This window comes from Podarcis liolepis, assembly GCF_965112155.1.
Source record: "Podarcis liolepis genome assembly, chromosome: 14".
Classification (NCBI taxonomy): Eukaryota; Metazoa; Chordata; class Lepidosauria; order Squamata; family Lacertidae; genus Podarcis; species Podarcis liolepis.
In genome coordinates this window covers 35,863,476-35,889,763 of record NC_139569.1, presented here as the reverse complement: position 1 = coordinate 35,889,763, position 26,288 = coordinate 35,863,476, and the positions used below count along the sequence as shown (strand labels likewise).

The 26,288-nt window shown below is 46.1% G+C and overlaps 1 protein-coding gene across 8 annotated transcripts; it reads left to right on the top strand.

Annotated features, from left to right (window-relative positions):
- The first annotated feature begins 991 nt into the window (after positions 1-991).
- On the top strand, positions 992-26,288 carry DET1 (DET1 partner of COP1 E3 ubiquitin ligase). Of its 8 annotated transcripts, XM_083475117.1 has the most exons (6): positions 992-3,195; positions 3,276-4,190; positions 6,293-7,467; positions 12,618-12,808; positions 17,091-17,282; positions 21,286-23,029. In XM_083475117.1, the coding sequence occupies exons 3-6, from the start codon at positions 6,385-6,387 to the stop codon at positions 21,506-21,508; spliced, it is 1,689 nt and encodes a 562-aa protein (XP_083331243.1). In that variant the 5' UTR covers positions 992-3,195; positions 3,276-4,190; positions 6,293-6,384; the 3' UTR covers positions 21,509-23,029. The 8 variants fall into 8 exon arrangements, with proteins under 8 accessions (XP_083331243.1, XP_083331244.1, XP_083331247.1 ...); XM_083475118.1 differs by lacking the exon at positions 3,276-4,190 and having other exon boundaries at positions 2,293-2,528; XM_083475121.1 differs by lacking the exons at positions 3,276-4,190; positions 21,286-23,029 and adding an exon at positions 23,053-26,288 and having other exon boundaries at positions 2,302-2,528.

Below are 26,288 nucleotides of genomic sequence, written 5' to 3'. Positions count from 1 at the left end.
TGAAGACATTGTGGCTTCAGCTCCAAGTCAGCCTCCAAACCACACCCCTGCATGCGTGCCTCTTCTGCTTTGTGTAACATGCAGTCTGTTGAAGAGTTCTGGTGGACTCAGAGGTGTGCCCTGGGAAGTGATGTTATTGGCTCCCCATTAAATAGTGGTGCTCCATTTGTGCCCAACCCTGTCCCACTGCAACAGTGCAGCAGAACATAATGCCTTGTTGGAAGAGTTTGGAGCACAGCCTGGATTTGACTGGGAAGGGCTGTGTCTCTGCTTGGCTCTGCTCTCTGTGGGAGAGACCACAGTCTGAAATCTTGGAGAGCTGCTGCCAGTCAGAGTGGACAATACTGAGCTAGATGGACCAATGGCCCAACAGTACAAGGCAGCTTCCTATGTTCCTATCACACATATTACCACTGTTTTGGGTCCTTCACGGCAGAACTGCCTGAGTGGTAAGGATATGCAGGTGTAACATTCAGCTGCTTTATTTCTGAAATTGCACTGGTGTATTTTCCCTACTAGAGGCATATCTCTGGACATACCAGAGTAGTAGCTTCTTCCAGATCCTAAAGTTCCCCAGCTGCCGTATCTGGAGCATAGGATTGTACCCTAAACACCATATCCCGATCCTTTGGTTCAGCATGCCTATTTGAACAACAGTCTTTTTTCCTGCAATTTGTCTAACTAGACAAATCATGAAAGGAATATTTTCCTAGGTGGATGGTGCTTGATTCTGGGGAATATAGGCCTATTTAAAAGCACAGAATCAGAGATACTTCTTTTCTCACCCTCTGCAAGTGTTTTTTGACCACTTACACAGAAAGGTATCCAAAATTATATCATGCACGTGTACTAGCTCTTATATTCCATCACCTGCATGTGCAGGGGCGGAACAGTTTGTAAGAACTGTTTGTAAAAGCCTTTGTAGCCTATACAATGCTTGGGGAACCTTTTATTTTCTGCTGAGGGCCACATTCCCTTGGGGATACTTTTTTTTTGGGGGGGGGGAGGGCACATGCAGTAGGTAGGGCCAGAACCAAAAGTGGGCAGAATTTACAAGATTGCATAAAACTCTCTCTCTCTCTCTCTCTCTCTCTCTCTGTGTGTGTGTGTGTGTGTGCGCGCGTGCGCACGAGCCACACCATTCTCCCTGAGTGATTTTGATTTGTGTCCTTGAAATAGGACTCATTATAGCCTTTATTTCCCTAACATGCTGGATTAAGAAGAAAATCAGACAGATAAAAGACTAGCGGATGAACTTGAAGCTCTGTTAATCAAGAACATGTGGCCATCTTTGATTGAGGAGTGTTGGGTCATGTTGGTTGCAAAAGCCATCAAGAAAGTCCTTAGCAGCTTTTGAGAGGGTAACTGATCCATTGTGATGCTTCATATGCATGCTATTAGGGAGGACTTCAAAAGAAAGACTTCAGAAATATGCTTTTGATAGGAAGCCTTTAAAAATGATATTGGAAAGATACCAGCTATGGGAAAGGCTTCCAGCAAAAGTACTTGTGGGGTAAATTAAGGATATAGATGATGAAATAGTTGGGATGGGTCAGGTCAACTGAAGCATGGCCATTTATGAGCAGATGACAGCAGGAAACAGGAAAGATGTTAGGGCTGCTAGTGGAAAGATATGTAGAAGGGTGATAGAAAAACAAATTAAATAGTAAAAAAACAAGTTTAGTCATACATTTAGTCAAAACAAGATAGTATGAAGACTTGACACATTGGGGAAAACACAAGTTGGGCACAAGTTTCTTGTATGCCATATGGTAGCGAAAGGGTGGGAGATTCCCAGAGCAAGAATGGTTGGAGCAAACCTCTAAAATGACAAGTATTGGGGCTTTTGGGAGCATTCAGTCACAACTGACCATTTACGAGGAGACTTTATTGCATCTGATCACACAACACCTTCTGGCTTGGTAAGACTCTTCCTACCTATTAGTCGACTTCATCAACCAAATAGTCTAGATTTCTGCTGTGCTGGGATACTATACTGTTTGCTTAATGTGTTGGATTATTTTTAGCATAGGTTGTGTACATTGAAGTAATGTATTCCATATGAGAACTGTATTAATCAAAGTGTGAATAAAGCATTGAAAAAGCATTCTATGTCCTTGTCTCTTGTTACCAATACTGGTGGTAACTGACAACTGGATAAACATACCACTTTAGTTCAGTCAGGCATTTCAACCACAAAAATTTCTAAAAATATATAAAAAACAGTAATTGGTAATCAGTAACCTGTTTGGCTAACACTCACTGTGCCATCATATTTTCTCTCTGCTCCTCTTTGTGTCACCATCTGGCAGACCACAGGCTCTCTATCACGGATATAATGTATTGCTTACATTGCCAATTACTATATGCCTTTGGCATGGGTGCTGTTTGTTAAGGCCTAAAATTTGGCCATGACTATTTCATTCTTTTAAGAACTGGAAGATGTTCAGCTGATCGAACTGAAGCTATGTTTCCCATCACAAAGCCGCAGCGACGACAAAAGAGGCAACTGCCCAACAACTCAAATGGTTAGTAAAAACTGAGATCTATCCAGAAGCAAGGGTCAACATGGTTTTCAAACTGTGTTCCACTTCCAGGAACCCTGAAGTTCCCAGAAAACTAAACAAGGACTTCTCAAGATAACATTGGTCATGACAGGGAAGTGAAAAGGCAGCTTACCATCCTCAGCTTACAATTTCCCTGTGATGCACAGTGTCGGGTATGTCCCAGGGTACAAACAGGTGGAACAATAACGGGGCCCAAGAGGTCAGGTCAATGCCCCATGTGAAGGCAGTGTGCACATCTTAGAAGAGGGATGGGGAACCTGTTTCGGTTTGAGGGCTATATTTCCTGCAGTGCAGCCTTCTGGGTGGGGGGCACATACCAGTGGTAGGTGTGGCCAGAGGCAAAAGTAGCCAAAAGTAGCCAAAGCAATGTGTGGACATTTTACAGTAAGCCAGTTTCTACACTCCCCTTTCTCCTTCCATCTAGGCAAGTAAGAGGCATTAGCTGAGTTCAAGGACATAGTCTAGCCAGCAGAAAAAACACCTGAGGAGCATGCAAAGCAGGACCGGTGAAAGGTGTGGCTAGGGAGAGGGCCAGATATTCAAGCCCCGAGGGCCGCATTTGGCCCTGGGCCTGAAGTTGCCCACTCTTGCCTTAGAACAAGCCCCAAAAATTTTTGCAGTGCAAAGAGTATTTGTTTAGGAGTTTCCTCAGTGGAAAATAGAAGTTGCCCACTCTTGCCTTAGAACAAGCCCCAAAAAATTTTGCAGCGCAAAGAGTATTTGTTTAGGAGTTTCCTCAGTGGAAAATAGAATAGTCTGTGTATTATCTCAAGCTTCAAAGCCTGGGGCCTCTCAGAAGATATGTAAGTATTTTTTCATCCTGAGGGAGAAAATCAGTTTTTGTACTGTTCCCACAGGGACGACGTTTGGACATCAGATTTTTTTTCTGACATGCATGCTGAAGCTTTTCCGGGGAAACAAGTTGTCACAGTGCCTGGAGGCTCCCACTGGTTTAGTAGTAGTTCCACTGTGCGTCTGGGGTGTCCCAGTGCCTTTTTTGGGGTGTGGTAGAGTCATTGTTGCCCTCATGACCTGTTTGTGGAGATGTGTGTGCTTTGTGGTTGGTTGTGGGGAGAGACGTTGCCATGGTACCTAAGGTTGCCATGGCACCCTACTAGGCTGTGGCAAGGCACCCAACTGGTGAGAGCAGTTGGCATAGCAACCTTGGGGGGGGATAGGCATCAGGCTTCCTCCTCCCCATGCTGCACTGGGAGGAGAAATGGCCCCCCAAAGGCTCCTTTATGGGGCGGGTACCGTACGCAGCCCCAGCTCTGATGGTGGCCACGTCAGTGGAGAACATGGTGGTGCTCATGCCCCCTGCCAGGGTATGGCGGAGCAGGCGTTACTAAGTCGCCTTAGGGAGGAGAGAGGGATGCTCCACGTTTGCCGTGAGGAGCCCTCCCTCCTAGGAAGCTGGTTGCCATGGCGCTGCTTTAGGCGAGGATGCGATTGCCATGGCAGCCAAGCGGGAGGCGGCGGAGGCAGCGGGGTACCGAGGCGCCACCCTCGCGACCTCCGTCCGCCAGGGGCCGCTGCGGAAACACAGAGATCAGCAGCCACCGAAAAGCAAACCAGGGCGGTCGACACTCTGTCCACTGACGCTTGTCGCTCGGTGGTTTCTGGGTAAGTCGCCGCTTTACCGTGGCTACGCTCCTTCCGCTCGCAGTGCGGTAAGCTATGGGGACTCGTTGGTAGTGCTTGACGTCACTCACCCTCTCCTCCTCCTCCTCCTCTTTCTTCGGCGGAAACATGGCGGCGGCCTCCGCGGAGTGAGTTGTGGAGGCGGGCTGCTGTTCTTCCCCCGTCAGGGGAGGCCTGGGTGGGAAGCGGCGAGGCGGGACCTCTCCCTGCTCGACCCTTCCGTCGCACCCGCGGAAGCCCGAGTTTGGGGGCGGGAAGGGTTGGCTGGGAGGGGAGAGTTCGCGCTGCTCCCCTCGCCCCTCTCCGTGGCCTCGGGTCCGCACCTGCCCAAAATAGCAAGGAAGTTGAAACGTTCAGTGACTACCCGGGAAGCAGCACCTAGAAATCCCCTTGAAAGACGCATCTTTGAGCAATTTAGCCAGTGTTTTGTGTCGAGGGTGCCCCCCTCCCCCGCCTTTTAAAACAATACATACATAAATCTGACGGTTGAAAGTTCCCAGAAGTCACACAGCTATCCGTGGAGGAGGAGGGTGCCCACTGTCTCTGTGCAGGCTTGTCTGTCCTCAGCCCGTGTTTCCTTCGAACCAGCATCTGCTGCTTGCCCATGTCTGCTTCACAATATAGAGATGCGCAGAACCGCCCATCCTTAGAGGAGGCTGCCTGCTGCATCTGTGCAGGAGTAGCTGTGCCTTCCTTTCCTCCTTCCAATCCTTTGGCTGGCCTGGAACAGTGACTTTTTGTAGAAACCAAGGTGGGTTGAGCGTTATTGAGGGTGGTTGATTACCTAGGAAGGTGCCTTATACTGAGTCAGACCATTGGTTCGCCAAGGTTGCAGACAGATCTTTCCAAACCTATCTTCAGATGTGAGTGTTTGAGTCCGGGAATCTTTGAATTCAAAGTATGTGCACTGCCACGGTGCTATGGCTATTTTCATAAATGCTACACACACACACAAGTTTAGTTCTACCAAGGCACACTTTTCTGTCAGATCTTTGGGGAACACTAGATAAGAGTATTTGGACTTGGACCCAGGTGACCAGGATTTAAATCCCCATTGAACCCTGAATCTGGCTGGGTGACCTTGGGCCACTCGCTAGACTGTGCCTAATCCTTTCTCTAATGGCCAGTGCAAAGATAAAGTTGTAAAAGAGGGAGCCCTGGACTCTGAAAAGCTTTGGAAATCCATGCTTCTGCAGTTTTGCTGTCATCTCTAACCTCAGCATCTCTTGTATGGCACCATGAAGATATTTTTTTGTTAAAGCTTGCTTCTAGTATAATATGTTAGAATGATGTAATTTGGTTCTGTGCTTCTGTTGTTTCTAGAGTACTTTTTGTTGTATAATAGCAGGCATTCATTTTCACGATACATACATGTCACTCCAGAGAATCTTCATGTTTCATTTCAGCTCATATTTCCTGAGACACTGTATTAATAGATATAGCTGCCTAGCTGTTCTGTTGGGCCAGATCATCTGTTACTTTACTGCAAGAGTGCATAGAAATATTGAAGTGGGAAGAAGTTTTCTTACTCGCCAATTCCTTCTTGCAAAATTTTAAATGTTTGTAGCAAATGTATTATTACAATTCTGGCTTTCCCACAAAGAATAAGGCAATGCTCAGTTCTCATATGTGTTTTGTTAAAGCCCAGGTATCCCCTTCAGGCTTTGTATATTGAATACATGTAAACAGCTGCTGGCCAGTGGGTAGGCAGACATTCCTTTGGCACTCAATACAAAGAACTGGGCAGAACATTGATAGGGAACTTTGAGATGTGGCTACAAATCCCATTATCCCAGACCATTGGCTGTGCTTGCTGGAACTGATGAGAGTTGGAATCCAGCAACATCTCAAGAGCCATAGGTTTTCCATCCATAGGACAGAGTGTTGTGCCACCTTTAAGCTAACAGAAATATTGTTGCATAAGCTTTCATGGGCCAGAGTCCTACCTCACCCCATTTGACATACTAGATAGTATTTGTTGTTGTTATATGAACCATGATATATTTATTCTTAAAGAGATGCTGTGTGTGAATCTAACACTGACTTCTATTTCCTTTGATCTCTCTACAATTTGATTCTCACAGCAACCACACCCTTCTTTTCTTGGACAGCATGATATGCCTTTTGACTCTGTCAGATTCTAGCCACCCTGGGACTTTTTCCACTTGAAGATATTATGGATCATGAGGCCCCAACTATCAGGCCTCGTCGGATCCAGAACCAGAACGTCATCTACCGTCTAGAACGTCGAAGGATCACCTCTGGCAAGACTGGCACCCACTGGCACCAGGTGCGCATCTTCCACCAAAATGTCTTCCCCAATTTTACCGTGGTCAATGTTGAAAAACCACCCTGCTTCTTACGGAAGTTCTCCCCTGATGGAAGGTACTTCATTGCCTTCTCCTCAGATCAGACTTCACTGGAGATCTATGAGTATCAAGGGTGTCAGGCAGCAGAGGACCTCCTCCAGGGCTACGATGGGGAGATCTTGGCTAACGGCAATGACCAGCGGTCCATCAACATCCGTGGGCGACTCTTTGAACGTTTCTTTGTCCTCCTTCACATTACCAATGTGGCCTCTAATGGCGAGCACTTGAACCGTGAATGTAGCTTGTTCACAGATGATTGTCGCTATGTCATTGTTGGCTCTGCTGCCTATTTGCCTGAGGAGCCCCACCCTCCCTTTTTTGAGGTTTACCGCAACAGTGAATCAGTGACACCTAACCCCAGGTCACCTTTGGAAGATTACTCTTTGCACATCATAGACCTTCACACAGGCAGGCTTTGTGATACCAGGACGTTCAAATGTGATAAAGTCATATTGTCCCACAACCAAGGGCTCTACCTATATAAAAATATCCTGGCCATTCTGTCTGTACAGCAGCAAACCATCCATGTATTTCAGGTAACACCTGAGGGCACCTTTATTGATGTACGAACCATAGGCCGCTTTTGCTATGAAGATGACCTCCTCACTCTCTCTGCTGTCTATCCAGAGGTTCAGCGGGATTCTCAGACAGGCATGGCGAACCCATACAAAGAACCATTCATAAATTCTTTGAAGCACAGGCTGCTGGTATACTTGTGGCGAAGGGCAGAACAGGATGGGAGTGCTATAGCTAAAAGGAGGTTCTTCCAGTATTTTGACCAGCTGAGGCAGCTTCGCATGTGGAAAATGCAGCTCTTGGATGAGAACCATCTCTTCATCAAATACACAAGTGAAGATGTGGTCACGTTACGGGTGACAGACCCTTCACAGGTATGGAGCTTGCCTTTGTGGGAGCTATTCTGGCAGGATATTGAAACTCTGATATTGTTCTTAGAAATCCTGTCGACCAGGCTGTTTTGAGTTTTTGTGTGTGAGTAACAAGGAGAGAGACGCGGGTGGCACTGTGGGTTAAACCACAGAGCCTAGGACTTGCCGATCAGAAGGTTGGCGGTTCAAATCCCCACGACGGGGTGAGCCCCCATTGCTCGGTCCCTGCTCCTGCCAACCTAGCAGTTCGAAAGCACGTTAAAGTGCAAGTAGATAAATAGGTACCGCTCCAGCAGGAAGATAAACGGTGTTTCCGTGCACTGCTCTGGTTCGCCAGAAGAGGCTTAGTCATGCTGGCCACATGACCCGGAAGCTGTACGCCGGCTCCCTCAGCAATAAAGCGAGATGAGCCCCACAACTCCAGAGTCGGGCAGGACTGGACCTAATGGTCAGGGGTCCCTTTACCTTTACCTAACAAGGAGAGAGCTCCTGGATCAGGTTGAGGGTCATTCTATTCCACCATCCTCTTTCCAATAGTAGCTGGCAAGATGCTTCTGGAAAGCATCCAGGGATAAAGGCAATAGCCCTCCCATGTTGCTTATCCCTCCAGCCACTGTATTTTATATAGTCAAGTTCCTAGTCAGGTTCCTAACCCTTAGAACCAGTCCAGGATATTTGAAATAAAAATGACATTTCTCCTTCCTTCTGTTACAAGAATTTATATTAAAGTTGTCATTTAACCTGCACTCAATATAATTCATATTCCTGGAGCCCTGTTCCTATTGCATCTCTTCACTTTGCTTCAATGGCAGTGTTGTGTGTTTGTGTATTTATATTTACCATTGTGTCCCTGAACGCTCATTGAACAAAGGTTCTAGAACCATATAAACTTCAATCCTATATGGACCAAGTGATACTGTTTGGCTGCTGGAACTAAAGGAAATAGTGTCCTCAAATGTAAAATTCACTAGTCTCTGAAAAGGGGAAAAACCTGCAATCGTATATATTATTTAGTGAAAACATTTGTACCTGCTTTTTAGCCAAAAAGGCTACCTATAAAAATATGGCTTCTCATTGCAACCACTCAGCTGGGGAGCCTATGCTGTAGCATTCTGATGGTGACTTTTTCACAACTGTCTCTTATGAAATCTGCAGCAGCTTCCTTTCCAAAATGGAGCAATAGCCCTGTACTATTAAACAGAGTGGGAAACAGCTGAAGAAAGGAGGCATGCATGTTCATGCTGCTGGGTTGGGCTGTTTTTAGTTTCTTTCTTTTCTTTCCTGTTTGTGATGTTGATTGGTGTAGAAAGGTTAAAATTTTGATTCCCCCCCTTGCTTCTTTATTATTATTACTTTACATCACCCCAGCCAGTTGTGAGTCATGCCTCTCCTTCCATTAGGCAAGATTGATGGCCTGTTACTTTGGTTCATCTGGAGCTCTTTTTTCCCTTCCCAGGCAATCCAAGAATGGGTTGAAACAGTGCTTCACAGAAACATCCAAAGCTACTTATGCCAAGTCTGACCATTGGCCCATCTAACTCAGTATTATCTACACTGACTGGCAGAGGCTGGTTTCTAGCAGGAGTCTCTACCAGTTCTACCTGGTGAGGCTGGGGAATGAACCTTGGACCTTCTGCATCCAAAGCACATACTATGCCACTGAATTACAGTCCTTCCTGGCTACTCCAGTCTTTGCTGCCTGTTGGAATAGTTGCACGTGGGTCCTTTTTCCATTTCCAAGCACAAATCAAAGTTCTGGAGCTTGTGTTTCAAGCCCTACACGACCTGGGACCCTGGTGTCCGTGAATGGGGTCTGTTTCCCCACATCAACCTGCACAGCACTGATACTGTCTTCAGAACCCTTTCTTCATACCCTGACCCATGCACAATGAGCGATGAGGGATACAACATGAAACAGAACTGCAGTAGGTTGCAAAGTGGAAAGATGTCAGTGGAGCTAAGAAGCTCTTATTAGCTGCAAATCAAATGGCAGCATTAATGTTCTAATATAGGGCATGATCTGAGGGCACATGGGGCCACCACCTTGCAGAAGCTATAAAGGTCTGGGTTTGTGCAGTGGTGGTGCATGACCACCTGTGAGCCACGTGTATCCTGCCTTGGGTCCCACGATGGATGGAAGGTGGGGTATAAATGTAAGAAAAAAACCACAGAACAGAATTGCACTATGTGGTTGTTTGCCACTGAGACTTAATACTTTTTTTAAAAAATAATATATTAGGGTCCCCACCATCCCTGACCATTGGTTAAGCTGGCTGGGCATGATTTGATTTGGAAGCTAGCAACATCTGGGGACCTAAGGTTGAGGAACACTGTCTTCTTGTCAACCTAACATCTGGTAGGCTGGGCCATGGCTGGGCTTTCTCAGGGCCTTGTGGCACCCCACTTGTGCAATTCATTTTCCAGGGAGGCTGGCTTAGCACCAGCACTGTTCTCTCTTTAATCTCTGGTGGGTTTAAACTCCTGCTAAAATTGTTTTAAAGTGCTGCCTTTAACAGTTGCTTCATTGATTACCATGATTCTATTATTTTACGATCTGTTGTAAGGGCTTAGGAGTTTAGGTTCATTAGTCATTAGTTTGGTTGTGACTCACTCAGTTGTGCAATGGGTCCCAGCAGATAGACCACAATTTTCTTTTCTTTTTTACTGAAGTGTTTTTAAGAGACAGGGAGAGGAGAAGGGCAGCGAGTGAGAGAGGAAGAAGAAAAGTGGACACAGGGAACCATGGACATTGAAAGTAGGCCTGTGTTGCAGGTTAGACTTAAAAATGGGTCAGGAGATTGAAAAGGTTGATCTTTGTGCTGGTTGATCAATTTGGGTTGTTATCTTGCAGTCAGTCACCTTGCTCTTCAGTCGCTAAATTTGACCGTTGAGTCCATTGATTGACCTTTTCAGATAAATGACTGGTGTAAGAGTTTCCATGAATGACAACCATACAGTCTGATTTTGTCCACCTTTACCTGGAAGTAAGTGCTATGCGGCTTGCTCCCTGGTAAAGTGTGTGTAGGCCTGCAAGATGAATGCAAGTTAGTAGTGTGGCAGTGGGTCACAAAAGGCCCACAGTTCTTTGTATACAAATGTTTCTCTTAGGGAGAGGGCTGGTACGGTGCAGTGGTCAGGGTTAGGCTGAGACATGGGTTCAAATGCGTCTTTAGCCACAACGCTTCGTGTGGACTTGTCACTTTCTTTTTTCAACCTACAACTCTACTGAGATTAATTAATATCTCTGCTGCTGTGTATAGTACTGGTTGACAGGACTGGCTTTGTGTAGGGATTCATAGGAATATTGCAAGAATGAGACAAAGTCTAGTATGCAAGCTGTGGGGGATGGGTGGGTGGAAAGGACATAAAAGGGTCTGGATATATATAACCTGGATACCAGATTAAAATTGCTAATGGAAGCGCATGCTGATTAAAGTTAACATATATGTTGGAAAGGCTATTGGAGAATGTGAGCTCTGTTATACACAGGACAAGAAGGACAACTTATGGGTAGGCTCAATGTTGGGATGTGTGGGTCTTTAGAATCAACGGAATAAGCTGTCTGAAAAAGTTGTGTTTTTCCAGGAAAGAAGGGAGAGGTATTTATTGGGGCTTCTTCTGCACTCCCCAGAATCCTGCCTTTTTGAGGTCAATAAGCTGCATCTGTAAGACACTGGGTTGGACCTAGCACTTCCCTGCAAGATTAGAGTTTTCCCAAGCGGAAATCAATAGGGTCCTTGGGCACTTCCAGATACATTTTGTTGAGTAATCAATGTGAAGTGTTGGTCTTCGTTGTTGTGTGGGATCCATTAGTGGTCTTTCACATTTATTATGATAAAGAGTGCTAAGTGAAATTTGGTCGTCCAAAAGTTGCAAGCACCTATTGTAAGGGTGGGGAACCTTTGAGCCTTCAGGTGTTGATGAAGTACAACTCCCATCCGCCATATCAGGCATGGCCAGAGACTTATCATTGTTTCAGTTCAGCAGTATCTAGAGGGTCAAAGGTTCCTCATACCTGATCTGTTGGAGACAGATCTGTTGGAGACAGACATCTGAGATGTCACTGGTTCCACTAAAGGTTGAATATGCAGGTCCAGGAAAGCTAGATGGTGCTTTCAGGATTTCACTCTCCACCTCCCTGCAAAAAAAACTCCATGTTTGACAGTGATTGGAGTAGCAGAGAAACAGCAAGAGAGAATGTGGAGGGTAGGGCTTAGATTGCCAGTAGCAGGCAATTGACCCTGGCATGGTGGCTATAACAACAAGCTGCATTCCTTCCCCCCTCCATGACTTTTCATGGACTTGAAACTTTTCCTTTATAAAAAGAAAAGGGGATGCAAGGATTCTGGAGATGCCAAACTCAGTACAGACTTGAGTAATCGGTCTGTAGACATGCAGAAATAAACATAGACCTGATCTTTTGTCCATAGCATGTTACCTAGGGAAAGATTTCTTCACAAGCACCTAGGTGACTGATTGCAAAACCAAAATGCAGCTTTTGGACATTCTTGGATAAGAACGCAAGTAATTCAAAAGAAATAGTTAATGGCGCTCAGTCTTTCATTTCCCCAGCAGCGGGGGACCCTGAAGGGTACACCATTTACAGGCAACAGTGGAGCACAATGTGCTTTAAAAGGTTCCTCTCGGCATGTTGGAAATATTAAGACAGGAAAAGAAAATAAGTGTCCCCCCAGCCCCTCCCCAAATAAAGCCTACCAACTCTCACCTTTCTGCATATACAGGGGAAAATAATTCATTGCCAGCCACCACCTGGCTTAAAAATCACTTCGCAGCAGGAGCTAAAATTAAATCTGCCACTCTGAAAAACATTGCATGTTTGGCAGAGAAAGGAAACAGCAACATTGATGTGTCCAGTTTGAAATAAACAAAACAAGAATTGGAGGAATTTCACATTGCTTTGTTAATAATTTGACGGTAGTTAATAGCATAGTTAATCTGTCGCCCATTGCGATGGCTGGAAGTTACAATGAACTTGGCAGGTGAAATGCAGAATCCTCCCATCCAGCCACAAAACAGCATCGTATCTTGGTTGGTTTAATGGCTTGGTGGTGCAAGTTGCTCACTTAACATGGCCTTTGTGTCTTCCACCTGGGCTCAGCTGGCTGACGTCAATTCTGCTTCCTCCTGCTCAGCCTTCGTTTTTTGTTGTGTACAACATGGTGACCACCGAGGTGATTGCTGTATTTGAGAACACGTCGGACGAGCTGCTGGAACTCTTCGAGAACTTCTGTGACCTTTTCCGGAATGCCACACTGCACAGCGAGGCAGTCCAGTTCCCCTGCTCGGCCTCAAGCAACAATTTCGCCAGGCAGATCCAACGCCGGTGAGCCCTTTGGACCGTGCATGGTTGCCCAGTCAGCTTGCAAAGCCAGTGAAGCTGGAGAGGCTAAAAACTGGCTTCATATCGAGCTCTCTGGTTCAACTAAATTTATTGCTATAGTGCCATTGGTGTACATGGGTATAATAGGAATGATAATGATGACAGCAAGCATTTATGTAGTTCTGGGATAAACAACATGGTGCCCTCCAGATGTTGCTGGACTTCAGCTCCCATTACCCCAATTAATGTGGCCAGTGGTCAGGGATAATGGGAGTTGTAGTCTGTCAGCACTTTAGATACCCTCAATGGAGTGCTTTAACGTGTTCCAAGTGCTTTACATACATTATCAGTCATCCTTAAACAGCCTTATAGGGTAAGCCAGTAGTTTTGTCCACATATTGCAGAAAGTGAGGCTGGGGGATGCTGGGTTACCTAAGGCCAGCTTGTAAGTTCATAGCAGAGGCAAGGGTTTGTTCATTGTTGCTTTTTACTACACTGAGGTCCCTCAACCAGAACCATAGTGTGTACAACGGGAGTGGAGCCATGGGCAAATGGTGGCCTAGGGTGGAGCTGATTACCTCCTGTACCCCAAGAGGCAAATATTGGGATAACATGCATATGCAACTGAAAATTACTTACTAATTACTTATTAATTGTAGCACAAAAACACTGTTTCATGTTGCAGTAGCCACCTGACTGGATAACTGTAACACACACTACTTGGGGCTGTTCTTGAAGACTGTCTGGAAACTGCAGCTCATCCAGAATGTGGCTGGCTGAGTGGCACAACCCATTGGGACCACATGGCACTAGTTCCAAAGAACCTGGTCAGGTTGCCTGTGTGTTTCTGATCCCAGTTCACAGTGTTAACAATGACTCTGGACCCCCTGAATGACTTGGGCCACAAATACCTTTTTCTGTACCAACCTGCCCAGGCTTAAAGGTCAGCGTGGCAGGCCCTCTTGTGGTTGCACTGCCAGGTGAAGTGGAAGGTGTGGTGATGTAGGAAAAGGTCTTCTCTGTGGTGCATCCCTGCCTCTGGAATGCCCTCCCCACGAAGATGCATCTGGTGCCAACTCTACCTGGCTTTAGTGCCAGTTTAAGATTAATCTTTTTATTCACGCTTTTGGATGAGTTGTGGCCTGTTGCTGATTATATGTTTCACCTGCTGCCTTTTACATTGTATATGAATTACTTTTAAAAGGTTCGTTCTATGCTTAGAATTGCTTTATGATAATTGCTTAACATGACTGGTGTTGACCTGTTTTGTTATTTTATAGCAACTCTGTAGATTTGAGGGGGGATGGATTAGAATAAAATCAGACAGCAGAACTACACAAAGATGAGATCAAAGGGAACCAATTAAGACTCCTGTTTTACAAGTGAGGAACACTGAGGCTGAGACAGAAGCAATTAGCAAACGGCCAGCCATGCCATACACACACACACACACACACTATTGTTCAACTGTTGGGAGTGAGAAACTCCTGCTGTCCTACAGATCGCCCAGAGGACTAGCAGATCTACTTTCTGCTAGCCTCTGCTCTAACCACTGCATTATTATGGCCCTTTGTCTGGCTTGAGGACGAATGGGGCATACCAAAGGATTCTGGAAGAGAGATGTTCTAGCTGGGAGTCTAAATAAGAGGGGTGGGTGGCATGAGAGCCAGCAAAGTCCATGCATAAGGCACAACAAGGCAAATAATGATTATTTGTGAATTGTACACTTGAGTCCAGTGACGAGAGCATAACACACTCTTCTATCTCCAAGGCAAGAAAACTACTTTAGACTGTGTACCGGAAAGCATTTTCTAGGCAGCTCAACAAGAACAAGGTCTTCTTTGCCTCCACCTGCCTGTCCCTCACCTTTACATAATCTAAACAACATCTGAGGATGGATTTCCCCATCATCCTTCGACCTTGGAGGAGCCATCTGTAGCTCTTAGAGAAAACTTGTATTAATTTGATGGATTCCTAATCCATCTCTTTCCTCCCACCTTTCTAGTTTCTGCTGTATTATGTAGCTTAGGGGCTCTTGAACCTAGGAAGGAGCCAATCTGTATCCGTTAAATTCAAGGCTACCTCCAGAAAGCAAACTATGAGTGCTGTTTAAGGGGAATAAGGCATCCAGTTCATTATAAAGGCTTTTAATTATTGCAAGGCTGAAATCTTTGACTGTTAGATTAATCAACTAAAGCCTCAGTTGATTAATTGGTGGGAGTCAGTGTTGATCAGTAAAGCTGTGGGTTGATGACAAGTCTTTGACCTCATGCTCATCAGAGTGGAGCATACTAGCAAGGGTTAACTCTTCTTCTAGAGGCAGGATCAAACTTTTTTTTTGGGGGGGGGGGTGCAGTAATGATGGCCAGTCAGAAGGGGAGTGAACCTTCCTCAAGTATCCAAACTTGACTCTGCCTTCAGCAAGACTGCAGAGTAATCCTCTGACTATTGTATGCTACCATCATAGGTGCAGGGCCCCATTTTTGCTAGCTCTTAGGATTTCTTTAAAAACTGCTTTGGGTTGCATGTGTTACTTTAATGGAATCTGCAAAAGAATATATTAAAGGTTGCTTCTCCTTTCAACAATGTGCAGTGGCTGTGCTGCTTTTTTTAAGTGCTTTTATCTTGTTGTGAAGAAGCAAAATAAAAAGGCACCTAAATTGAATGCATATGCATTTAATTGATTGGCTCATGCGGTAGCATCAGGACACCTCCTTCCACATTGATTTTATCTGTTGAGGTCCCTCCCTGGAGACATCTGTTTTGACATGGAACCTCAGGTCTGTTGCAGAGGATTTTGGACTGTGCTCTAGGACTCCCACTCAGTTTGTTTGGCGTCCTGCCTGAACATGTTGAGTCTTATTGTTGCCCTGTGTAAAGTGAGTCTGCACCTTAGAACTTGGCCAGAGTAGTACACCTGTGGCTAGCTGTTGCAGGGGAATGATCCGTAAGGATAGGTTCACTGTCTTTCAGGGAAGCTTCTCCTCCATCGCTCATCTTCTCACTGAGGACCCCATAATGTGCTTCCAGCGAACAAGCACACTTTGAACACAGTTGCACCAAACAATTGCTGCTTAGAATGCAGGTTGTTTGTCAGCAAAAAAAATACTGTGTAACTCTGGAGTGGGGAATTTTTGGCTCGCCAGATGTTGTTGGATTACATCTTCCATCATCCCTGACCATTGGCTTTGCTGACTGGGGCTGCTGGGACTTGGGAGTCTAACAGCATCTAGAGGGTCACAGGGTCCCCAACTCCTGCTATACAGTTGTACCTTTGTTCTCGAAAGGCTTAGTTGCCGAACAAATTGGCTCCCAAATGCGACAAACCTGGAAGTAAGTGTTCCGGTTTGCAAACATTTTTTGGAAGCTGAACGTCTGGCGCATCTTCCACTTGAGTGCAAGACACTTCTGCAGCCAATTGGAAGCTGCGCCTTGGTTTTTGAACCATTTCGGGAGTCGAACGGACTCCCAGAATGGATTCAGTTCAACAACCAAGGTACCACTGTAAATGGCATATGAAACTGCTAGCTTTTCACACACCCACACCCGCCAAAAAGGAAACCCTTGAAATTGCAGTAGCCCTTGAAATTGCAGTAGAAGTGCTGGGAATTGTGGCTCAGCAAGGCTCTTCTATAAACCCTAAGCCAGTGGTCAGCAACCTAAGGGCCATAGGCCAGAAGTGGCCCACAGAGGTCGTTTGACTGGCCCCGAGCCGCCTCTGAACCGAGCTGCCTGCTCATTTGCTGCACTAAAGCAGCACGGCGCAGGAACTCACTTCTGCGGCACCCAAAATTGTGTCTGCACAGACGCAGATGCCAAAAATTGCATCTGCGCACATGCAGACACCGAAAATCGTGCGCGTGCGATCTGGCCCACAGAGGGATCTCCGCAGGACCGATCCGGTCCAGGCAAGATAAACCTTGCCGACCCCCTGCTCTAAGCACTCTGAAGAAACTGCAGTCCCCAGGATTCTTTGGGGGAAGCCAGGGCTGTCAAAGGGGCATCATATTTCTTTAAATGTATGGTTTGGATGCGACAGTGCTCTGTACAGCAACTGGCAGCAACTTTCTAATGCCTTGGGCAGAGTTTCTTCCCATTGCTGCTTCCTCAGATATTTTTAGCTTGACGTGGCAGGGATGTGCTCCATCGAAACATGGATCCCTCCCTTCCTTTTGTATCTTTCTATCTCTGCTTCTTCCAAGGCTAAGACTTAGCGTTGTGGGTGGTGGTGATTTTTGTTTCGTGCCTTTCATCTCTATACCGCCAACCTGCCTGTTGCCTTCAGATTCAAGGACACCATTGTGAATGCAAAGTACGGTGGGCACACGGAAGCCGTGCGGCGGCTGCTGGGGCAGCTTCCCATCAGCGCTCAGTCCTACAGTGGCAGCCCCTACCTCGACCTCTCCCTCTTCAGTTACGACGACAAGTGGGTGTCTGTCATGGAGCGCCCCAAGACGTGTGGGGACCACCCTATCAGGTATGTGGCGTGCCCCCGTGATGGTCCATGTTTAGGTCTAGTACACAAGACCTTTGTATATCTAGCACATTGTGAAGGGGAAGGCTGGCTGCTGGCTTACATGAGCCTTAGTCTGATCTAGCTTTCACTGTTCTTACATTCGGATGTTGCTTGTTGTGATGCTGCTAGGTGTCGTCTAAGAACCATTGTTACCCATGCCAGCATTGATTCCCTCCTCTTACCCAGACTCTCTTGGGTGGGTAGGATAATGTTTTTTGGGGCTACGTTACCATGGTGGAAAGTTGCCCGGGGCCACATTCCCAAAGTGAGCAGGGTCAAACCCACACATAAACACTCCCTTAACACACACAGAATTATGCGCCAACATACCTGCAAAGCTATTTCCCATGGAAACAGAGGCATTCTTAGAAAAGCCACTCATTTCACCTTCCATTTTTCTTCATAGATTTTATTTTTTTATAATGCTTGAAAAGAAAGTTTTCCAGCACCCTCTGTGCAAAAGGAAAATCAGCAACCGCCACTCAGTCATCTCAGCAGAAGCATGTAAATAAGGTCAACATGCAGCTGAACTGCAAGCTCTGCCTTGCAGCTCCTTAAATTTTCAGATTTAAAAAAAGCAATTGCACCCCCAAAATTTCATGCATGCAGTTGCAAAATGCATAGGCTACCTTTTGCATATTTGTTGGGAACACAAGTCTACAGTGGTACCTCGGGTTACATACGCTTCAGTTTACATATGCTTCAGGTTACAGACTCTGCTAACCCAGAAATAGTGCTTCAGGTTAAGAACTTTGCTTCAGGATAAGAACAGAAATCGTGCTCCGGCGGCAGCAGCAGCAGCAGGAGGCCCCATTAGCTAAAGTGGTGCTTCAGGTTAAGAACAGTTTCAGGTTAAGAATGGACCTCCAGAACGAATTAAGTACTTAACCCGAGGTACCACTGTACTGAGACATTTCCCACTCAAATGCCTTGCAGAGGACATCAGAGCCCTTTCTTGCTCCTCTGGAGAACTGGGCCCCCCAGAGGGCAATATGAAATTTTGGCCAGATGTGACCTGCATACAGGAGTCTCTCTCCCCCGCCCCCCAACCAGACTCTGTGATCTGGAGAGGTGGATAGTAGTTTGAAAGCCATCCAATGAATTTTTGGGGAATTTTTATCAAATTGATTTCCTTCCTGCTCACGATATGGTAGTGCCTCCTTTGCTCTCTCTGCAGTTTTGGGGGAGTGTTTGAACCATCTAACCCTGTTCAGTGTGCCTCCCAGTCATAAGAGCACTTAATGTATATGAGTCATCCCATCTTACTTTTCAGCTTGTTTTTCTGCTGCTGTCCTTGATGCTATAGGAAGGCTCCACTGGGCTGTAGGTGGCAACATATTTTTTCTCCTGACAAAATGCAGATATTCTCACTAATGAGCTTCTGTAAACAAAGCAGTTAGCCATTTTCACGTAGTTTGTCAGCTGGTGTTGTATAGGGCTAGAGGCAATATGTAGCATTTTGGAGCTCTTGAGTGGTTCTTGTGTCTTTGGGAGTTGCTGACCACACAGAAGAACCTTCAGATGGAGGGGCGGAGAGGGGACAGAAAAATGCACCCTCAATCTTTGAGAGACTTGCCTAACCAAGCTAGTTTGTTGCTTGAGACAGAGTTTACAGATGGGGTGCTCTCAGTAGTAATGATCAATTGCTATGTAATTGGTTGGTATTGCTGCCCTTTCACGGTACCCCAAAATCAGCTGACTTGGCTGATGCCTCTAAATTAGGAGGATTTGCTTGTGGATTTCCCTTAAATTAACACCTGTGAACACATGACAGATCCAGCTAGCCCAGAATAGTCTGCACAGACTGAGAATGGCTCTCCAGACGTCTCTCGCAGAGGTCTTTCCTACCTTTGTAACCTGGAGATGCTGGCGATCGAACTTGAGAAGCCTGTCTGCTACTCCTGAGCTGTGGAGTTGCTTTATTCTCACCTAGTCCAGTACTGCCTGTTCTTACTGGCTTCAGCTCTCCCTAGATCCCGGAGGTGCTGCAAAAGAAACATTTCAACTATAGAGATTCTAGAGATTAAACCTGGGACCTTCTGGTCCTCAGGGAGTTATACAGGCAGGAAGAGCGACTTGCCAAAACTGAAGGGGATGTATAATACTTCTCAAGGCATTCCTCTTTGGAGGGACGACCCCAAATGAAACATGTTTGCAAAGAGGATGAATTCCACCCTTTCAGCTTTAACTTGAGAATAAAGGATGTGCATTCTAATGGAGCTTCAAAGGGGTGACGAAAATTCCAGACGCAGGACATAGGAAGAGCCCAGCTGCATCACACCAAAGGTCATCTCAGCAGGCATCCTGTTTCCCCCCGAGGCCAACCAAATGCGTCCTGGGAACCAGAAAAGTAGGGCCCAAAAGCAACAGCAGACATCAGGGGAGTCTTCAGGGGAGCTACTGTTGTGCTCTTGAGTGGGTGAGAAACTGCCATAAAAAGAGCCCTGCTGAATTGGGCCAAAGCCCAGTCCGGTTCAGCACCCAGTTCTCACAGTGGCCAACCAGAAGCCCATGGGAAGCCCACAAGGAGGACCTGACCATCACAGCACTTTCCCCACCTATGATTCCCCGCAGCTCAGGGGCATTCTGCCTCCCACAGCAGAGGGAGAACAAAGCCATCGTGGCTAGTGGACATTTATAGCCTTGTCCTCCATGGATTTGTCCAATTTTCTTTTAAGGCCATCCAAGTTGATGGCCATCATTTGTTCTTGTGGGAACAAATTCCTTAGTTTTAACTATGCTGTATGTGTAAAACACCAAACCCCACTTTCTTTCACCTGACCTGCATATGCCAGCATTCACTTTTGTTGGATATCACCGAGATCTAGTTATGAGAGAGAGAGAAACTTATCCCTAACCACTTTCAGCTTGCCTGAATCTACTCTTTTTTCTTTTGCACGCTCTTGATGCTGGTGGACTGTGATGACAACATCGTCATTGTGCCAACGTCAACCTTTTGCCTTCAGCTGTGCCATCTCGGCCCCTTCACAGGGGCCAGTTAATCAAATTAACAGGCTGGCAGCTTTGTACCCTCTCCCATCACACACTCTCCTCCTGCCTCCCTCCCCACCCCCACCCCCACTTTTTCCTCCACAAAGAGAATTGCTGCTGTTCTTGCTGTTCTGCATTGTGGGATTGCTCCATGCCACGCGTCCTCTGCGCCTTTGGTTTCTCCTCCTGCCATCCCACGACCACACAGTGTTTTTCTTATACCAGGCTGCAGCTGGCAGAACGACCACTTTTTTCTTCTTCTAATACCTGTGCCAGGTGGTGGGATGACTGGGGAGATTTTGGTCCCTCCCAGACTGCCCCACTTGAAGTGTTGTTTTCCAGGAGTTCCCTAGCTCAAGGATGAGGCTTTGAGTTGGGGGGGGGGGCACGGAGGGAATAGGGGAACAAGCAATGGTGTGGCTTCCCCGTCTTCAGCCACTGTCACCATTAGAAAGCTTTGGGAGACGTAAAGGAAAGTTTAATAGGCAACCTACTTGGGAGAATTTCTTTTAAGAAGCAAAACAACTTTCCATTTTCATAACAATTGGCTTGGGGGTGGGGTGGGGGAGATGCTCAATATTACTGTTCTTATTGACACGCATCTTGCATTTCAGCATCTAATTTAACCACCGCATGTGAGTCTGTGGAAATGGCCTCTGATTGCAGAGCACTCTTCAAAAAGAGATTTAAAAATACGGAGCCCATCTTGGAGATTACAGGGCGTTCTTCTTGAGTATGGTAAATTGCCCTGAATTGGAATGAGAGGAGCAGGCAGCAGACCCATGCTTTACATGGGAGGGGGGTGGAAATAACACTAGCCCCACTTCCTTTTCTTTTCTCTTCTCCCTCCCTCCTCTCTCTCTCCCCGCCACCCCCAGTTCAGAAGGCTGCTCCTGTGGAGGAGGAAACCCTTTAGAAAGCCAGCTATCAAGATTGTTGCTCTTCCACCCAGTCTGTTTCCTTTAATTGTCAGGCTAGCTGGGGCTTTCAAGAGGAGACACAGAGAGAACGAACAATGGCAATGCAGAGAGAATGTGAGGAATTCAGCTGGCTGCCTTATCCAAACCTGGAGGGGTGTCTACCTATTGAAAGAGCATCCTTGGTCCCATTCAGTAGCTGAAGTGGTTGGCCCAGGAGCCAACATCCTGCTGGGGGAAGCACATGGTGTCCGCTTCTGTAGGAGGGAGACATGTTGAGCTGAAAGCAGGGAGAGAAGCAACTCGTTGCAGTTGCAGCTGCAACTCCCCCAGGACACAGTTGGCCTGTGCCTTTTGCTTATATTGTGCAGCTGCAATTTTCAAACTTTCTACCTTTGGGGAGCACTTTCTGCACTGATTTCATCTGCCGGGGAATAAACCGCAGCGTCTGCCGCAGAAACCCAGCTCTTCCTTTCTTTGGTTTCTTTTATGAATTGCTTCCCGTAATGTGCCTCGCAGTTTCACAGTAGAAAACAGCAACAATTAAAACAATTCCATACATGGCCCGTGGGGCAGGGCGGGGTGGGACAAATCCAATGCAGATACAGCCTGGGATAAAGACACCCACTTTGAAGATTTGTTGAGAAAGGAAGATCTCCACTAGGGGCCAAAAAGGCAACTGAGATGGGTGCCTGCCTGCTTTGTAGCAGGAGGCAGTTCTAGAAGTTAGGTGTCACCATACTGAAGACCTAATTCCTACAAGGTATGGAATGGACCGCCTTATGAGACTCTATCTGCAGGAGCCTCTCTTCTGCATGTAACAGCAATTGGTTGGTAATATAAGGGCAGAGATGACCCTTTAAGAGCATTATTTTGTAGAGCATTCTTGGGCATGTTCTAGGGGCAGGCTTCTCCTTCTCCAGGAATCTTGTTTCATCAATCCTGCTTCAAAGGCAATTCTCATAGAATTGGAGGAAGCTGCCTTATCCAACCAGACAATTTAGCTCAGCATTGCCTATGGCACTGACCAGCAGTGGTTCTCCAGGGTTTCAGGCTGGGAATTGAACCTAGGACTCTCTCTGTGCTTTGTCACCCTTCCCATTGTAGTTATTGCCGCAACTTCTGGCATAATAATAAGTGGGACCTTCTACAGCATGTTTCAGTGTAGAGTGCCATGCCTTTTTCTAGATTCCGCCACCCACTCGCTCTGGTTTTCTGTCCCATCCTGCCTCTCACCCTCACAACCCCAAATCAGGCAGCATTCTGTGTCTACTGAGTTTGCTCAGTTCTTACTGAGTCGTTTCAAGGTTTTGCTTGTACGTTTCCCGTGGGCATCAGGTTGGCAAGATGGGCCTCTTAACGCTGCTCTCATTTCAAGCATGTTTGAATGCCTGGCAACCAAGCAGCAAAGACTGTTACGCTCTGCAGACCAAGGAGCAAAAGGATACAGAACTGCTAGCTGTCGGGAGGGGAGCATCAATCTGCGCTCGCCCTGCTGCAGCCCGTCTTTATGGTCTCATTCATCATAGGTTTCCACCATTTCATGGGCCGTTCACTAGCTAACCCATAATGTGCTTTAGGCCCCTTACAGTTCATTTTCTGAAAAGCTGGCCTTGACTTCTTCTGAACTGCATTTATGAGAACTTTCTCACAATTCTGTCGTAATGCCCCCTTTTTCTTTTTATCACTAGTCAAAACAACGTGGCATCTTTCTTTGCCTGCTCAGTCACAGTAGATTTCCTCTTACTCAGTTTCATGTAGTTAAAACTGGTCTACAAACATCATTGTCTGTCTGTCTGTCTGTCTGTCTGTCTCCCTTGCAGGTTCTATGCCCGAGATTCCGGGCTTCTAAAGTTTGAAATCCAAGCGGGACTCCTGGGCCGGCCCATCAATCACACCGTCCGACGCCTGGTTGCATTCACCTTCCACCCTTTCGAGCCCTTTGCTATTTCGGTGCAGCGGACTAATGCAGAATATGTTGTAAACTTCCATATGAGACACAGCTGCACGTAGCACGCTTTCCCCTTATGGTCGCCATGGGCACTGAGTGTACGCATTTTGTCAGAGGCACACCAAAGCTGAACATTCATGCTCTAGAAAACCAAACAGCTTTAGAGGAGTGATGTGCATCTCATCTAACAGTGTGCGACTTTGATGCGTTGCCTGAGTACAGATGAAGTCATCGTAGTTTTCCTCATGTTTCTCAGACTTTCAGCCCTTCTGCCATTCTCAATAAGCAAACAGATTATATTGTAAATTACTTCTGCTCCAATAATGCCTCGCATTGTTTTGTTTTTTAAAAAGATTGGCATTGCTACGTGAGCAAAATACAACAGAGGAACCATTTCCTTTTAACACCAAAGATTTTAGTCCTTCCTTCTCTGCCTCTTCCCGCACTGCAGTCTTGTAACAGTGGGATCAGAGTTCATCGCTTCAGAGTAGAGGTGTAAAATTTATGGAAATGTTAAAGCTCTGGAAAAATGTAATGTGTGTGTTGTTTTTCAGGGAGAGGGTGGCGTAATTTTTGAGGACATTTGAAATATATGCAATATTTATTTTCTTATGAAACCCAAATGTATTTTTACTGCTTTAACAACATAAAATGCATAATTCGCAACTTGGCACACAAAGCTATATCATGTGGCGTATTTATGAAATTGATAGGACAGCCCTATGCATATTTACTCTGAAGTATATGTCCCACTCTTTAGTGATGCTAACTCCCAGGTAAACAAAGCGTAGGATCGCAGACTCAAAAGTATAAAAATGCCTTAGTTTTGTGCAAGCAAAGTTGCAAGTATACCCAATTCTAGAGAGAGATGCAAACTGCTGTACGTGTATCTTACTTTTTTGCCACCTGAGAAGTGGGGGGGGGGGGGGATAAAAGTTGAAAATAAGAACCACAAATTTTGTAGTAAAGTAAACAAAATAAAGTGTATGGTCCTCTCATGAAGAAAGCAGCACCCTCTAGGTGCAGAAATGCTTAAGGATTTGAGTGTCGTCATTTATCACTACAGTATATGTTAGGTTTGGACTACAACTCCCATCAACCCTGACCATTGCCAGTGGCAGCTAGGGGTGCCAGCTGAGTGTCTGAAGGCCCACAAATTTCCCATCCCTGCTGTAGATTGGCTTACACATAAATATTTAAAACCTTTTCCTTAAAAAGCATTTCATTAATTTTTTTTAAAAAAACACATTTCAATGGAGCTGCTTTTCAGGGTTCCTCAAAATGTCCATTTCTTCTGTGTGAAAAAATAAGTTCTCAAGGGAGAAAAAATCCTTGTTCCCCTTCTTCCCATCCCACTCCAATATTTCCATTCTCCCCCTTGTTTTTCCTCAGTCTTCACATCTCTAGGGTCTTTCTACTCTAGTCAAGAATTTATTTGTTTTTCAGAAAGAAAAAGAGAGAGAAGTTTGCTTTTTATCTTCCTGCTACCCACGTTCTGTTCTCCCTTTGCCATAATGCTGCCTAAATCTGCCCACCCAAAGGGAGTAAACAAGGAGTATTCTTTTTGCAAGCCAGTTTGTGGCATTCCCCCCACAATTAAATAGTATATAATCTTTTTGGAAATAAAACATTAAAGGAGAGGGACATGCCTTGCGGCGCTGAGGTGGGATTTAATTTTGCAAATAACTGGAAATGCAAAAGGTAGGCCTTCCATGTTGTTTCAGCTGCATAGTGGCCGTCCGTGTCTATCACAGGCACAAAGGGATGGCCTTGTTAACTTGCACTGGTCACTGGAGACCACAGTACAGACATGGTCCAGCCTGATCCATTGGTCAAGACGAAGAGCCATCTTCCCTCCAGCCACATTGAATGACCGGCACATTTTTGGACACCCACCCAAAATTCACAGCTCCGTAATTTAGGTCTCGGTCCAGCTGTCTGAGGATCAGCCTTGGTTGTATCTTGCCAGTTCTCATCAGGAAGCAAAGCCTTTAACGGAGTATCTTTGGGGGGCATTCCCACTGGAGGGGAAAGCACTGTGCATCTCACTCTCTCATTGCACTTTCCCACTGCTGTGAGTAGGTGCAACAACTCTGCACATTTGGACCTTGGGAGGTCTGGGTGAATTCCCATGAGATCTAAATGAGCGTCACTGAGCAATATCTGAACTCTGACCTAGGAACCTGCCTTGTACCAAGTCAGACCATTGGTCCACCTAGCCAAGTATTGTCTACAGTGGCAGGCAGTGGTTCTGCTTGGTGTCAGGCAGGGTTCTCTCCCAGGCTGACCTGGATATGCTTTCAATTGAACCTGGGACCTGCATGCAAAGCTGATGCTCTGCCACTGAGCTATGACCCTTATTTGCAATAGGTAACTTGGTCTTGGTCCTGGAAGGTCCTTTTGAGCAGGGTCACCTGCCTCGTTCACTGTTCATTCAGTCTCACTCTGTTCACTTCACCCCAAAAGCTGCTTAGCTTTAGAAGATTCTCTTTGCTTCTGGGGAACAAAGTGTCTTGCAATCGACATCCTTGGGCCTTAGTTTCCGGAGACAAAGAATGAATGTGTCTAGCACCCCTGTTTTCAGAAGCCCACTAGCAGGACCTGAGCACAACAGCACTTGGCAGTATTCAGAGGCATACTGCCTCCAGCGGTGGAGGTAGAACATAACCATTTTGGCTAGCAATCATTGATAGATTTATCTTACTGAAAAGTGCTGCGAATAAGACCTGGCATAGCTCAGTTGGTAGATCATGAGACTCTTAATCTCAAGGTCATGGGTTTGAACCCCACATTGAGCAAAAGATTCCTGCATCACCGGGGGTTCGACTAGATGCCCCTTGTAGTGCCTTCCAACTCTATGATCCTGTGTTCACAGCTATGAAGTATTGGGAGTGTGTGCTAAAGGGAGGTGGGCATCACAGTGCAGCAGGGCAGAGCCTATCACTGTATTATCTGCAACAATGTATGTTCTTGCTCCGCTTTGATGTCTTTAGGAAACCCAAACGGATAATATTTACACCTGATATTTTTGTTTCCACCAGGGATAGGGTGTGAATTTGTTACCTGCGCGACGTTAAAAGCAAAATAAACTGGAATTCTATTTTTTAA